A 15,582-nucleotide genomic window follows, 5' to 3' on the forward strand; every position below is an offset into this window, starting at 1 on the left:
AGTATCGGGAACAGGCATCCTGCATTAGCAGGGAAATGGACAGAAATGACCTCATTTGCCTTTTCTATCTCAAATGTCTAATAATAATAAGGTAATAATAAATTAATATGAAACATTGATTTCTGACTCTGTATACAATGGTACAGCATTTTTGTTCAAGACAACTTTTACCTGCATTTTTGCTTTGTTGTCAGGTTGTTTGTGGAGTGTTTTTAAATAAGGTTTTAGTTAAATTCCATTTTTACTAGTGAAAAAATGCAAAGTTCCAAATAGCAGTAGGAGGTAAAATTGATCGTCAGACACTGAGATCTTGTGCTGCTGAAAAAACAAAAGTGCTTCATTTTGTCTGTGGCAAATTAAACACGAAATATTAGGGTAGAAAAGTGAAGCTCATCTGCAAGTATATGTGACAAGCAGAAAGCGATTCGCTTTCGCAAATGGTGTGTATTTGAGAATTTCAGGTTGCCTTCTTGCTGTTGCTTGAAAGGTACAATCAGTTGATGGGTGTTAGTGGCGAGAGAAGATAATCTGTCCCATTTAGAGGTAAATCTGTGTTGTCTCATGATACCTCACTGCCATTTTCACTATATTCCTTTTACCAGCTCATAGACACTGGTGAATTTAATTTCTTTTATCCCCATTCCATTACCATAACATACCTTCAGTATATTTATAATAAGGGTGGCTTTTCCACACACCATAAAGCGTCTCAAAAATCACCAGTTAGTCACTAACTCCTGGTTAATGACTGAAGTATTTTAAGTTGGTGTTAGACAAGGTGGGTTTTGTGTCAAGGCCATACCAGCCATTGGCAGGTCTGAGGCAAATATCCTTAGGGTTCCCATTGCACTAACTGGAAATAAGGAACATAACAGGTATACTTCTTTAGCACCTTCCGTCATAAGGGTCTCAAAACATTTTACAAACATTAATTAGATTCTTACTACCCCTTGGGTAGGTGGTGGTATTCTCATTTAGGCACAGTGCAGGTGTGGAATCTTGTGTTATCACAAAGGAAAAAGTGATGAGTTATGGAGGGAGCTGAGGGGAACTTGATTCAGCTTTAATCTGTAGCTCAGCATCTTAGCAGGAGGAGGATCATGGTTAAACCCACGTCTCTTAATATGTTTCCTTTTCCCTCATACCCTGCCCATTTTCTACCTACCCCATGCTCTTCACAGTAAGAGTGAGTAAACAGGGGGCTTGACTGCCACACACACTACCTTGCTGTTAATCTTACTGGGCCCTGCACATAGCCGCCACGTCCACAACCCTGCTGTTCATCGTGCACAGACTTCATAGATGGACAAACAGAAGCACAGAAAGGTTGGGGGACATGCTTAAGGTCACACAGAACGTCAGTGATGGAGCCGGAACACAGCCCGTGAGCCTGTGAACTCTGATTCGCACTCCACTCTTTTAACCACTAGAGCAGTGTTTCTCAGCTTCTTTCAAACTACTGACCACTTCACAAGAAGTGAGGCTCACCGATGCATGGTTCTTAATTTCCTCCACTGGGGCACTGGTGGTCAGTGGAGAACAGTTGGGAAGGTTACGTGTGCTAGGTCATATGCTGCTATTCATCCCTGAGTAATTTCATGTGGGAAAAGAGGCACTAATCAGCACCTTTATATGAAATGTCCCTTCTGTCACCTGGAATTTCCAGCATGATTTTCAAGAGCATAGATATTCATTATACTGCCAAAAATGTTAAACAGGAAAGCCTTTGTAATTAGAATGCAGTGTAATCTTTGATTCAGGTTTACACAAACTGTTTAGCTGATATGTCTCATATTAGATGACTCAAACAACTGGGAGTAGGTTACAGAACCATTAGTCTCCTAGCCGCTGCTTCATATATACTCCCAAAATTGCTACCATTGGATAGCTGCCTGACAATTGGTATGAGCTTGCTGGACAGATACCCATATGGCATGAGGTCACGGCAGAGTTGGCACTAGTTAGCAATCGCAGCAGAAATTCCAAGAAGCAATGAGCCAGGGGGACTACACCACTCTCTGCCCATATTAGACAAGATTAGAGATGAGTAAAAAGAATTGGTTCAATAGTACATTTGCTGAAAATGCAGTTGGGGTCAAATTCAGTGAATAGTTTCAGTCATATAAAAAAATAAGGATTTTTTTAAAAGTCAGAATGGTTTGTTTCAACATTTTCAAAAGACCCCTTTCAGCTTTTCATTTTGAAACTGTGTTTTGAAATGTAACTATATTTATTTTAAGGAAACCAAAAAAGAGTGGAAAAACCCATATCAAAACAAAAAAATGAAAAAAATTCATTTTGGGTTGACTGAAACATTTTGTTTTTGTATTTGTATGGGGGAGGGTTTTGGTAAGAAAAAAAACATCTGTTTGGGTTCAAAACTAACTGAATTTGGCGGGATTTTCCATTTCAGCCACCAAAACAATTGAGCTCTTCTCTCAGCTCTGGGTGAGCTCTTTATGTGGTGTAAATCAGTATAGCGCCATTGACTTCAAGGAATCCGAGGATCTGACCTATATTGTCCCTTCAAAGAACATAATAGAGGGGGCAGTGTGGAGAATCTTGCACTGCGGCTGCCCGTACTGCTTCCATCCTGTGGACAAATGGAGAGTTACACTCTTTGTTGACCTCCTCGTGGAACTATTCATTAGTATTGTACATTTTTATAATATAAAGGAGAAAGTGTCAATATCTGTGAAGCCATTACCCACACGAGAAGTAAGACATGCCCTTTTCCTAACGTGACCATTGTTGGTTTCACTTAGGAGCATTGCTCAGTCAGATGAAAAGCTGGTTATCAGTGCATCCTGGGCAAAAGATGATGACATCACCAGGCTCTTGAAGTCTCTGCCCAACTGGATCAACATGGCTCAGCCCAAGCAACTCAGACCAAAGAGAGAAGAAGAGGAAGACTTTATAAGGTAACATATTGTTTAGCTGACGTTCTAATACACTTTGAAGCTACAGTAACAACAATGGACTATAGTTATACAAATTACCTCTTTCTTTTTAAAGTTTGGCTAGTGTTTATGACCATAGAACATAAACCACTTACCCACGTGCTTAAGTCCATCCTTATTCAGCAAAGCATTTAAGCATGGACTTAAGTGCCATTTAATTCCATGAGACTTAAGCATGAGCTTAAAGTTAAGCACATGCCGAAGTGGTTTGCCGAACTGGGGTGTAACAGTACAAAGAATCCCTATGCAACTGCCTAATACTTGGTAATGATTCCTATTCTGTGGATTGCAGTCTTGAAGCAGCTCACCAGCAGGAATCTCATATTTCTTGATATGTTGCTGAGTTCCATCGACTTGTGCTCTGCTTGCTGTGGGTGGGCAGAGAAACCTGCCCTTAGTTATCCCTTTCCTAACAGCCAGGATGGAGAGAGGAGGAAGTGGAGATCTATGTAGCTATTTTAGCTAGATTGAAGCTATGCCTACTGAAGCTGCAACCACACCTTTGATTGCAGGTAGACACATCCCTCCATATTCCATTCCATTCTGTAATGGACTGGACCTCATTGCATCCCCATCATCACTTGTTCTCAGCTTTCCCTTTCAGTGACCCCCAATGTCCTGTGACCATCGACCCTTTTGTTTCTCATGAACCCAATGCTCCTTTTGTGCTGGTTCCTGTCGTGGTTCAAAGGGCTCCCAGCAGAGGTAGAATTTCACTCCTTTTCTTTTCTTCCCACCTGGCTCTCGGGAGCGGAAGATCAGCACAGGCTTGCATGCCTGCCCAGAACCCTGCGTATTCACTCACGTTGCTAGCCCGCTCCTGGTTCCATGCCACAGGGTCTTCTCCACTATTTTTAGCCACACTATCTGGGTTGCAATCACACCTCTGATTTCAATGTAAACATATCCTAAGACTCCTCCTAGCTACTAGCAAACCGGCTCGCCCCTCACCGTGCTTGGACTCTGCGGCTCCCGGGCATATGAGCCGCCTCCCCCCTCCTGCTGCCTCAGCACCCTGCAGGGGAGGGGCTGTGCACGCGGCAGCCCGGCAGTGTGTTTGCCTCCACGTGGAGCCAGCGTCTGACCGCCATGGGCATGGTCAGGGGAGTCCCAGCTGGGGGGCAGTCAGGGAGCGGGGAAGGTTTGGATGGGTCGGGAGGTCTGGGGGGGCACTGTCAGGGGGCAGGGTGTGAAGAGGGGTCGGAGCAGTCAGGGGATGGGGGGGCTGTTGGGGCGGGGGTGTGGAGAGGGGTCGGGGCAGTCAGGGGACAGGTAGGGGGTAGGGTCCTAAGGGGGCAGTTAGGGTTGGGGGAGGTCTGAGGAGGGGGCAGTCAGGGGACAAGGAACAGGGAGGCTTAGGTAGGGGGTGGAGTTCTGGGGGGCAGATAGCGGCAGGAGTCCCAGGAGGGGGCAGTCAGGGGACAAGGAGCAGGGAGGGGGGTTGGGGATTCTGAGGGGGGCAGTCGGGGGTGGGAAGTGGGAGGGAGGGGATGGGGCGGGGCTAGGGCAGGGCTCTCCTCACCCTCTTATTTGATTGTTGAAATATGGTAACCCTAGACAAGGGAGGAGCCGGGGGGCGCACGGGGGCTGGCTCCCGCATGCATCCGCTGCAGCCTGCAGGAGCCCCGGGGGCGGGGGTGCCGGGCCGCAGCCTGGGCAGGAGGCGGGGGGGGGCACAGCTGCTCCCTGCTAGTGCCGCCGCCGCCCTTGCAGGGCTGGTGCCCCCCTGCGCCGAGCCAGCTCCTCCACGGCTGGGGCTCGTAGCCGCCACAGTCAGGGCGCTCTGGCTCTCCGGTGCCTCCGGAGGGCGGCTCCTCCCTGCCGAGCCGCTGCAGCTGCCCAAGCCCAGCAAAGCCAGTGAGTGGACTCGGGGCGGGGGCCGCCGGTGTGAGCTGTGCACCCTCCAGGGGAGTTCAGGGGGTGGGAAGGGGGGAACCTGATCTGGGGAGCAGTCCCTGGGCACAGCTGGCCGCTGGGGTCTATAAAGGCTCATTGGGATTTGCCCTTCAATGAACCAATGTGCAGGGGGGGTGGGGCACATGGTGGAAGTTTCTCTTAGGGCGCAAAATATCCTTGCACCGACCCTGCTTATGCTGAAGAAGCTAGTCATCTTTACATTTCTGGTTAGCCGCAAGCCTGTGCTTTCCCATCACTATTCATCGTTCCTTTGATTGGCATTTAGCTATAATATTGTAAGAGCAAGTGAGGCTGTTTAAAATTAATCTAATTCACCCAAATTATCTTTTTACTTATTCAGTGAATGCAAGAACGATAAAGATGATGCAGTTTAGAGAAAGGAATGATTAACAACGTAAATCGTGGGTAGTTGCGGAACTGTTTGCTCATGCTGCACTGTCATCAGTGCACTTTAAAAATCCTATTTGATATTTGGGAGTCTGGGAGAGAAAAACACGTATTGCTTGTGAAGTAAACATGCAATTCTTGTGGTTTTAGCCTTCATGAATTATCCCTCCTTTCCTACAACTAGGGTTAAAGCTGGTCTTAACATCTTTCCTTTCCTTCCACTATTTGGTTGATCTTGGTGTGGATAAGGGTTGGGGCAGTCAGGGGACAGGTAGGGGGTAGGTTCCTAAGGGGGTAGTTAGGGTGGGGGGGGCAGTCAGGGGACAAGGAACAGGGAGGCTTAGGTAGGGGGTGGAGTTCTGGGGGGCAGTTGGGGCAGGAGTCCCAAGAGGGGGCAGTCAGGGAACAAGGAGCAGGAAGGGGGGTTGGGAGTTCTGAGGGGGGCAGTCAGGGGGTGGGAAGTGGGAGGGAGTGGATGGGGCGGGGCTCTCTGCCCCGCCCTCCCCCCTCCTCTTTTTTGATTGTTGAAATATGGTAACCCTAGGCAAGGGAGGAGCCGGGGCGGGGGGCGGCGCTGGATCATACTAATCAAAGTTAAAGTCTTACCATAAAATCCTGGCCACATTGAAATCAGTAGCAAAATTCTCATCAGCTTCGGTGGTACCCCCAAGATTTCAACCTTAATGTCAGTTCTTTTTTCTTATTTTTTAATTTTATTATCCATTGATTGAAATTTCTTCATAAGCAATGTGACTTCTAAATTTTCCTTAGGAAGCTATTCGGTGTGTAATTTCTCCTGGAAGCTGGAAAATAGCATTTCATTCTTTCTCCGGTTTTTGTCCTATTTTCCCACTTAGCTGATTTCTTAACCATTACTGTGAGAGCTCAAATTCATGTGATTTTTGTTTCTGTTGTTGTTTGCACCTTGGTATCGTTGATATATGAAGAGCAACTCTGGGAATAACATTCACTATCTAACTGTTCCTGCAGAACCAGGGGGAAGCAAAACATTGATTTTATAGGTCCCACAGAAACTGAGGTGGAGGTTAATTTCTCTCTGACTCATGAGCCTGCTAGGTCCAATTGTCCTTTATCTAATCATCCAAGGTATTTTAAAGATGCATATTACCTTGCTATTTAACCATCTTCATATATTGTTACAACAAGGTACACAGACCTTCTTCCTGAGCTAGCAGGGAAAGAGTTAAGTCTGGGAAAGGCCACAGCTGGGGTGCACTAAGGGGGGGCAGCGTCAGCTGGGAGGAAGGGGATGTCTGTCTCTCTCTCTGCCTAGGAGGGCAGCGTGGTGTGTGGTAAGAAGAGCCCTCTCCTATGAAACTCTCCATGGGATGTTAGGACTATGTTAGCGCAGTGAGGGAGCAAGCACTGGGGAGAGGGTTGGATGGACTATTGGAGCCTGGAGAAAGAGTTGTGTGTAGGTGAATGTTTTGCTAATAAATCAGATCCCAGAGGTAGAGGTCTGATTTGAAACACCCTCCACCCAATCCCTGCTGTGTACATTTTGACTGAAAGGAAAGAAATTGAGGCATGGCCGTGCCAGGCACCCAGACTCGGGAGGGAGCAACACCCTGCCACAGTTGTACTTAAACTATTTGACAATATTCCTTTAAGTATATTAATTCAATTATGTCCTGTAGTTTTAACACTAGTCTATGGAGGATTGTGGAGGGGGGTGGGGGAAGTACTGTTAGTTTTTTTTCTTTTCCTTAGGTTTCCGGTGACTCATTAGCTTAATTAGAGTGAAGAATCAAAATAGTGTCCTTACAAAAACCTCATGCATATCTCTGTTAACACTGATTGATTCTGTTGTCTTTAACCTGCCACTATCTCTGTTGTGATTAGATGTCAAAAGTCAGGGTAGGGAGTGGGTGAATCTCCCCGTTAATATTCTTGTGTGGTTGGATAGACAAAAGAGACCTGATTGAGCATATTATAGTAGCTTGGAACTTGGCAAGGACAGGAAGGAAAGAAAAGTCATGCCTCTCCTGATATAATTAGTTTTTGAAGCTGGGAAGGCTATTTGGCACTTGGCTGGATGTGAAATAAAATGTCCTTCTTGCTGTATAAAGGTTAGCATTTGGTTCATTACTGAATCAGGCTCGTTATAGATAAAAACCAAAAATGTATTATTTCCAGGCTTAACTTTGAGTGGAAAGAATAGAAAAGAATGTTAGATCTGACCACTGGCAAATCACAGCAACCCCCCCAGTCTTCTGTGTTGCAGCTGCTCTGTAGCACAAGGGGTGGCAAGGGTACTACATTAAAGAGGCAACGCGTATTAGGAGAGCTGTGAAAAAGAAAGCAGCGCCCGCGTTGCTCATCCCAGCATCCTGGGAGTTCACAGGGTGAAAATCATTTCACTGCAAACCTCAAGCTGAGCTTGTTTGAGGAGCTCTCCAGGATGGAGATGGTGATAGAGCAGAATGTATTTGGCTGCAGATCTCAAGTAACAAATCTGCTGGTACAATAAGGATAATTGGGTGACTTGAACTCCTCCCAGTATGGTCTTGTTTTGGTGTCAGAACTCCTAACTTTGGACCAGATTCTCAGACTGAAGTCAGTGTTGCTATGCCGATTTCCACCAGCTGAGAATCTGGCCCTTCTTACTGTGACAGTTAATTGTACTAGGATCTGATTTATAGCTTTGCACTAAATGAAAAGTGCCAGATTCTGCCATTCTTACTCTGGCCAAGTAGTGCCTTACTTCCCAAGTAGCCCTTTTCATTTCACTACAACTACTCACTGAATAAGGTACTACTCAATGTGAGTAAGGGAGAATCTGGTCCTTTATGAGCCCATCTGATCGCTCTATGTATAGTTTCTATCTGAATATACTGCATAGTTACTTTGGGGAAATCTGTCCATGCGCTCAACTCCCACCATCTGTAAGAACAGAATGCTGGGGGGCGGGAGGTGTTACTGGTGTACTGGCGCATCATAGAGGGCAGAGCTGAGGATGGATTGTGGGGATGGCATGAACCATAACTCTGTATATTATGGTTTTCAGAGGTTTGAGGTTAGCTGAACACAATGTTCCCGAAGGGCACAAGGTACCATCAGGCTAACTCTGTGTTAACAAAGATTTTGGGCATTTGGTTTGTTCTTTAAAGTATTTCTCTGCATCCCCATGTACCACAGCCCAACTCTCCCCCTCCACTGGGTCTGACTCCTTGGCAATGATTATCCAGCCCACAGAATGCACTGGCTGCATGTCAGTTGCTTCACTGCCTCTGTATCATCTTCTGTCTCTCTGCTTGTCCACCACAGCCCAGTTCTCCCTCCTTAACACCCTCCTTGTAGAGAGATGGGTGTTAGAATGGGACCTGCAGGTTGAGGAGCTGGGGAAAGAATGCTGGAACAGTCTATAGACTAGCATGGAGTAAGTAGGGGCATTTTTCAGATGGGGTGACAGACCTGGGGGTGGGGGGAATTTGGGGACACAACAACCCTCACTCCATATCTGACCCTCTCCTTTCTACACCACTCTTCATTGCACTGCTTCAACACCCCACACACATTCCCCACTGTGCCAAGTGTGGTTTTACTGGTCCCAAAGGTGTTACACCACCATCGCTCTGACACTGATCCAGCATTCCCCCCATCACACCCATTGCTCTGACTGCCACATTCTCCCGCTGCTGTGAGCCCCCTACTCGCACACCAGCTCCGTCCTCCTCCTGGCCTCCATGCCCCTGGTAAACTTGGACAGGCAATGGGAGGTGGTGGGACAGTGAGGAGTGCAAATACAAGCAGGAGCCATGAGGGGGCAGGAGAGTGGAGATCCAGAGTCCCCTAATCTATATCTAGTGTATGAGGAAGGGCTCTACACACCCATCTGCAGCATAGTAGGCTCAGAGAGGTGTGAAGTCATCCATTCATCTCAATGAGATGATGTTCTCTGTTGAATGAGACCACCCCACAGAGATGAATACGGCATGAAACAATAGGTCTGCGATGTGTGAACTGCTCCACTCATCTCATTGGGTGTTCTCATCTTCCCGCCCTGAGCTGCCAAGCTTATGGGCCAGTACCATGCAATACGCATGGCTGTTCTCAGCTCTCCGTCCCAGTCTCGGTACTGTTGGGCATGGCTTGAATGGGGGACAGAAAAGTTATGAAAGCGAGCTGGTTTTTGTGGGGTAAAGCTGAAGCACCCGCTGCATCCCCCATTATACAGCTCTGACTTGTACCATTTCTCCTCTTACTCCCCAGCACTTCTTTGACTTCCCTTTTTCCCCTAGAAAAAATAGCATCAGGAGACGTACGAGCCTGGAATCCCTTCCCTACTGCTGGAGGCAGCATAGGCAAGGTGGGGGTCTCTACCCCCTAAGCCCCCTCAAACCTCTCCCTGCACTCTGCCAACTTTCACACCTCCTGCACTGCTCTAATACCCCTCCCCCACATTCCCTAGCTCTGCACCCAGAATGTTATAAGAATATGGAAATGTTATGACCAGCACATATTAGAGCGGCTGTGTTTCAGGAACCGCTTGACCGAATGACCCTGCGACTTGCTTTCCTCTGATCACACTCAGTTCCATTGTTTGGATTGATTACATGACCGTAACTGCTTACTGGAGTATTTCATCTTCCCTCTATTTAATTAATGCTAATTTCCTGGACTCTACTTCTAAAGTAAAATCTGAGTCTGCCTGTGGTTTTCTAGAGCACTTTGAAATATCACTTTTAAACTGGACATTTCCGTCTCCGGGCAAAACCTTCAACAGGAGTCCCTGCAGAATGCAGGCAGAGAGGAAGGAACATTTACCACACACACCTTCTGAAAACTGCCACTGGTGGGGCTCACATGGTCACAGTCTATCACCTTGAGGCACCCAGTTACCGTGACAGTCTGTTCATCCTTTCACTCTAAGCAGAGCCCTAGTCTTGCTTTATATGAGCATTTCATTCTTTTTGGCTTGAACTACTGATGCTCTGGAGTTCCTAATTAACCCTGAGTAACTTATTCGCTATAACACAAACACATACCCCAAAGGGGCAAGAGGTGTCATACAGTAGCTGAAATAAATCCCAAGTGGATGAGATCAGTTTGGGGATGATTAGAGCCATAGTTTGAGCCCAGGTGTGTGCAAAACAAAAAAATTTGAACAGAGGTAATTTTTGTAAACACATATTGGAGGGGCAGTGTCTTGGAAAGGTCTTGCTCAAGAGACCCCAAATTTGGACCACTAACCCTACCCCGCACCACCATGAAGCAGAGAAAAACAATCTGAGCTATTGCGTGGATTTTAGAGCACTTAGAATAGTAGACTTTTAAACTCTCAATGATAACAGAGCTCCTGCTCCACTATAATGATTATATACAAATCTACATCTGCAATTTGTTATTACTATAGATGTTTAAAATGCCAACAATCCTGAATGTAGCCGTCTTAAATTGACGGATTTCTTAAGAGTTGTGGCGGAGGTGGATCTCAGAGTAGTGGTCGTTAATATCTTTACCAGTGCAAGCTGAGTTAATGATGAAGATACTCAAACCTCATGCCAGCTGATTGCCAGCAAAAGATCAAGGAATAAATCTCTCCTCCTTTTTTCTCCTCTCATCCATGTGCAACATGCACACTTGGTGTTGTTTAGTTGTTGATGTTTCCTTCTTCTGAAGTATCAGGCCCGTGCTAGGGGCAGGATGCCAGATTTAGTTGGACCAGTCCTGAACCAGAATGTCAGGAATCAAGTGACTTTCTGCCACAACCATCTGCTGTAGCGCAGCGGGAGGCAGGATGGCGGACTAAGTGGCCCAGTGACAATTCCTATGTGCCTAAAGCGACAGCTGTACTAAAATTGGCATTTAAGGGCCCTTTTGGTGGTGCTGAAAAGTGACCTTTGTGATTACGCAGTGTGGATTCAGGACAAATCTAGGGATCTGACTTCGGAGTGGGTTAGGGATCTTTCCTCACACCATTTAGACTCACTGACTGATCCCAGACATGAAGAGCTGTGTAAGCTCGAAGGTTTGTCTCTCTGACTAACAGAAGTTTGTCCAATAAACGATATTACCTCACCCACCTTGTCTGAGCTCAGGCTGAGGCGCTCCTGCTTGCTAGGCAGTGTGCGGCCTAGGTCTATCATGGCTGCAAGTTGTTACCATCTGATGGCTGTTGAGTGGCCTATGTGAAATTAGTTTGTGGATTTCCGTCCAATCCCCGTGGAAAACATCTACATCAGAAAAATCCCCTTGTTGGGAATCTCAGCATTGAGGCCTAGAACTAAATGGGCACTGGAAGATTGAGTTCCTCTTCAACTTCAGGGAACAGTCCCTCCATCTGAAGCACAGAGGTGCGACAATTTGTTTGTGCTGCACTTGATCTGTGTTTGCAGAGAAGTGTCCTTTGTTCCCTCTTTCTGTGGATTACATAGACTCATGATTCAACCCTCAGAGAAATGGCTGTGGCATGAGGAAATTTAACACCCACTTTCAGATTTGTTACTCCTGCAAGATGCATCCTCCATTGAAATGAACTTAGCAACAGTCCTGGCTCTGCTAAGCCTTGTTACTGTTTCACAGCATACTACAAGACATTTGCTAATACACAATGGTACATTAGGCAACATAATTGAAACTGATTAGACTGGTCCAGGAAATGAACAAAGAACATCATGTGATGCATTATTATTCTTATTTTATTATTTTAAGAATAAATTAGTGATCCACTGTCTTATGGTCTTGTGACCCCTTAGATGTGCAGCTGTCCAGTGCTAATCTTGCTCTTCTCTCTTACAGATCCCTGGGATCAAGTGAGATATTTTTTTCAAATCTCAGTGACCCTCCAATTTAGGTCCGCATTAGAGAGGGCTGAATCCGCAGTAGTGTAAAGCGGCATAGCTTTGTTGATTTTTCTCAACTGTATTGCTGTGCAGAAGTTCAGAGAAATGTCCTCACAAGTTGAATCTTTGCAACTACTTTGCAACAAACAAGACCACAAATTCCGTAAAAAGTTATTGAATTTGCTTTTATTGGTCTTGTTGCAGAGTCATGTTAGAGTGATTCCTTTGGCAGAAAACGCCCACTCTTGTTGGTCTCTGTTTTGGTGCTTGGACAATATCTTGATGATCCTCAGACAACTTTTGGAACAGGGAAGGCAACTAAAGTGAAGCAAGGGCCTTTTTTCTAAATTCTTTTTGATAAACAAGAACAATATTTTTGTAGGATTATTGGTTTGTTTCTTTCAATTCAAGTGAAAGGCTTCTGCCTTGGTAACTTTTGTATAAAGCTTTTAAATGTAGTCTCCAAGTCTCAGCCAGAGCTAAGCTAGAAGGTTGACTTTTTGGCTAAAGCATAGAGCTGTACATCAGGAAATCGAAGTTCTATTCCGCACTTGCTGTGTGATTTTAGGCAATTTTCTATACAGCTGGTCAGCGGGGGAAGCCCAGCCTTCCTTCTAACTAGCGTGCTGAGGGAACAGGGGGGCATCTTTTTCAACACACAAAGGAAATCCTTCTTTCTCACTGGTGTACTGTATACTCTGCAAGAATTGAGGGGTATCGGGGATGCCACCAAGCATAGCAATTACAAATGTATATTTACTCTGAGGCAGCTCAGTCTCATGGGTTTAACTCAGAGCTGGGATCCAGAAACTCTTGTGCTCTTACATGTGGTCTTGGGCAAGTCACTTAACCGCTCTCTGCCACAGTTTCACCATCTGTCAGGTGGGGAAATATCTACCACAGGGGTTGTGAAGAATAATTAGTGTTTGCAGAAGTGCCGCCTAAGTGATAAATATTATTATTCTGTATTATGCTTTCCACGAGGCACCACACATACGTTCACCTCTTGTCTGGCCCCTGATATTCTGGACCACTGGCTACAAGTTCCGCACAGTGCTATTAACTGAAGTTTGAATTCACTGTGACGCCTATCAGCTAAGAGCGTCTGACTCTCACTCTGAAAAACTAGACCTTCAAGAGCTGCTGCAAAGCACAGTGTGGAAAATGACAAAAGGGACCTTGTCAGAATGGTAAATTCACTCCTGAGGGAATTTTTCCTCTTCCCCTCTGTAATTTTTCCCTTGGGGGGCTAGAGAGGGGAAAAGGGGAGGGTGACACTCAAATGGCCCCTCTTGTTTGCACAGCTCCCTGGACACGTTCTCCCAGTGAACTGATTCATATTCATCATTTGCTGAAGGAATAATTGAAGCTAATTCCTTGGCCGTGAAAAGGGAGAGAAGCAGTAAACAAATGTAAAGCTGTTGCCAAGGGCACACAGGAGGCCTCATTCCATCGCTGTTTTGTATTGATGTGGATACTTGGCTGGTTGTCAGCCCTGCTCTGACATGGCCAGAATGCCTTAACTAGCAAAGGTGATCTTGATTTGTCATGTCTGCCCTTCGTTGGCCCTTGTTTTCCTTTCACTATGTAAGTATTAAAGTAAGAGAGAGGGAAGCCTCTTGTCGCCATCAGATCACGTATTTCCAGTCTAAGTCAATGTGTGATTTAATTTTATTAACATCTCATCCCCTGAAAAACATACATATTGCTTCTCCGGAAGAGGAGAGAGAACCCATTCTTTCTGCTGGATATTCATTTCAGGTGGGGGGCACTGTCTTCCACTGTGTATCCCTATATGGGCAATGCTAAGAACAGGCTATGCATGTTACAGAGTATCCAATAAAACAGAACAGATCTAAAGCCAGTCCTGGTATTAGAGAAAGAATATTATAGAAATAGCGATGACACAGCAGAGGGAAACAGAATGATACTTAGACAAGCGATATTTTGTTAGTCAGATGACTTGATCAGACCAGACCTGCATCCTTTGGCAAAAAGGAGATTAAGAGTAGACCCTATTGACCCACACACAAATCTTTATGGGAAACAAGAAGGTTGCATGTTCAGTCTTAACTTTAGTATTTCCTTACTTTTAAGTGCTTAGCTGGGCAAACATAATAGTCCATTAATGTAAAGGGGGAGGAATTATAGGAGATTGCATTTAATATGTATTGTGAAACCTGCCCTAAGCAGCCACCCAAAAGACCAGCAAAAGTAAGTTGCCTCATATAGCTGGGTGTTAACTGAAGGTAAAAAAAGAAAAAGAAAACCCACTCTGGGGATCCTTGGGGATACTTTAAAGTGATCTTTTAAGACAGAGTTGCTTGTTGAAGGTTATCTCCATTGCAGATTTCAGTGTGTGTGTAATGATGGAATTGTGAGCTTGGATTTCTGCTGCCAAATAGATACATTTGAGAAAACAAGTGAACATATTTGCTGTACTTTTGCTATAAATTCCTACTAAACCATTGTTCTCTTAGAATAAAAGACTGTTTCCCATACATGCCAATCATAATTAGGAGCATAATTTCATTGATAGAGATACGTTTGTTCCCACCCCGTGTTAAAAATAATAAATATGCAATAGTGTGAGATGTAGATTTTATTAACCTGAGTTTGGGATGATTGAATGATTCATGTAATGGCTATGCAGGTCACCCCAAACAAGTGCCAATAAAACTTTGTTCTTTGCTTTTTGTGTTGTAGAAACTGTTTTTGGAAAGAGTTGGAGTCCTTTGGGAACAAATTACATTGTAATCACTGTTTTGGGTAGTGGCAAACTAGTGTTTCGTAATCCAACATTTCGCAAACTGTGGTCTGTGAAGAACTGCACAGTTACGTTGTACTAACTCCACTCCTTATTTCCAGCTGCTAAACCAAGTTAAAAGAAGCTAAAAATAGATTAAGTATTTCCTCTTATTACTTTGCCAGGTAAAAAAGTTGCTGTAGTTGCCATAGGAGTGTTGTTCGATTCATAGACCTAAAGGTGAAAGGGACCAGTGTGGTCATCTGCTCTGACCTCCTGTATAGTGCAGGCCATAGAACTCACCCAAAATGATTCCTAGAGCAGATCTTTTAGAAAAACATCCCATCTCGATTTAAAATTTGTCAGTGACGAAGAATCCACTGCGACCGTTGGCAAACTGTTGGTTAATCTCTCTCACCATTAAATATTCATCTAGCTTCAACTTCCTGCCATTGCCAATGGGGCAAATGATGGTCCACCTGGGAGAGGAGAAGGTGTCGATGAGACGTACCCACTATTAAGATGTGGTACACTCCAGAAGACATTGTAAGAACATCTGTACTACCTACCAAGGCAGAGCTGAAATGAGATATTCCCTTGCTGTTTGACAAGTTACTTAAGTATAGGAGCATACAATACAGAGGACAGTTAGGGCGCTAGCCTTGGACTCGGGAGACGTGGGTTCTATTCCCAGCTGTGCTTCAAGACACCCTGTGTGACTTTTTGCAAATCATTTAGTCTCTCTCTGCCTTGGTTGTCAATCTGT

General features: G+C 45.2%; 1 protein-coding gene across 5 annotated transcripts in view; it reads left to right on the forward strand.

Moving 5' to 3' along the window:
• The window catches only part of EXOC4 (exocyst complex component 4), a 595,663-nt gene that overhangs the window by 505,720 nt on the left and 74,361 nt on the right, over positions 1 to 15,582 (forward strand). For 4 of the 5 annotated variants that reach the window (XM_077837141.1, XM_077837147.1, XM_077837165.1 and 1 more), the window contains exon 13: positions 2,766 to 2,921. The exons of the other annotated variant lie outside the window; for it this stretch is intronic. In XM_077837141.1, coding sequence (XP_077693267.1) covers positions 2,766 to 2,921 — 156 coding nt within the window. The remainder of the gene's footprint in view (positions 1 to 2,765; positions 2,922 to 15,582) is intronic. 5 annotated transcript variants of the gene reach the window in all.

Source organism: Eretmochelys imbricata, chromosome 1 (genome assembly GCF_965152235.1).
Source record: "Eretmochelys imbricata isolate rEreImb1 chromosome 1, rEreImb1.hap1, whole genome shotgun sequence".
Lineage (NCBI taxonomy): Eukaryota > Metazoa > Chordata > Testudines > Cheloniidae > Eretmochelys > Eretmochelys imbricata.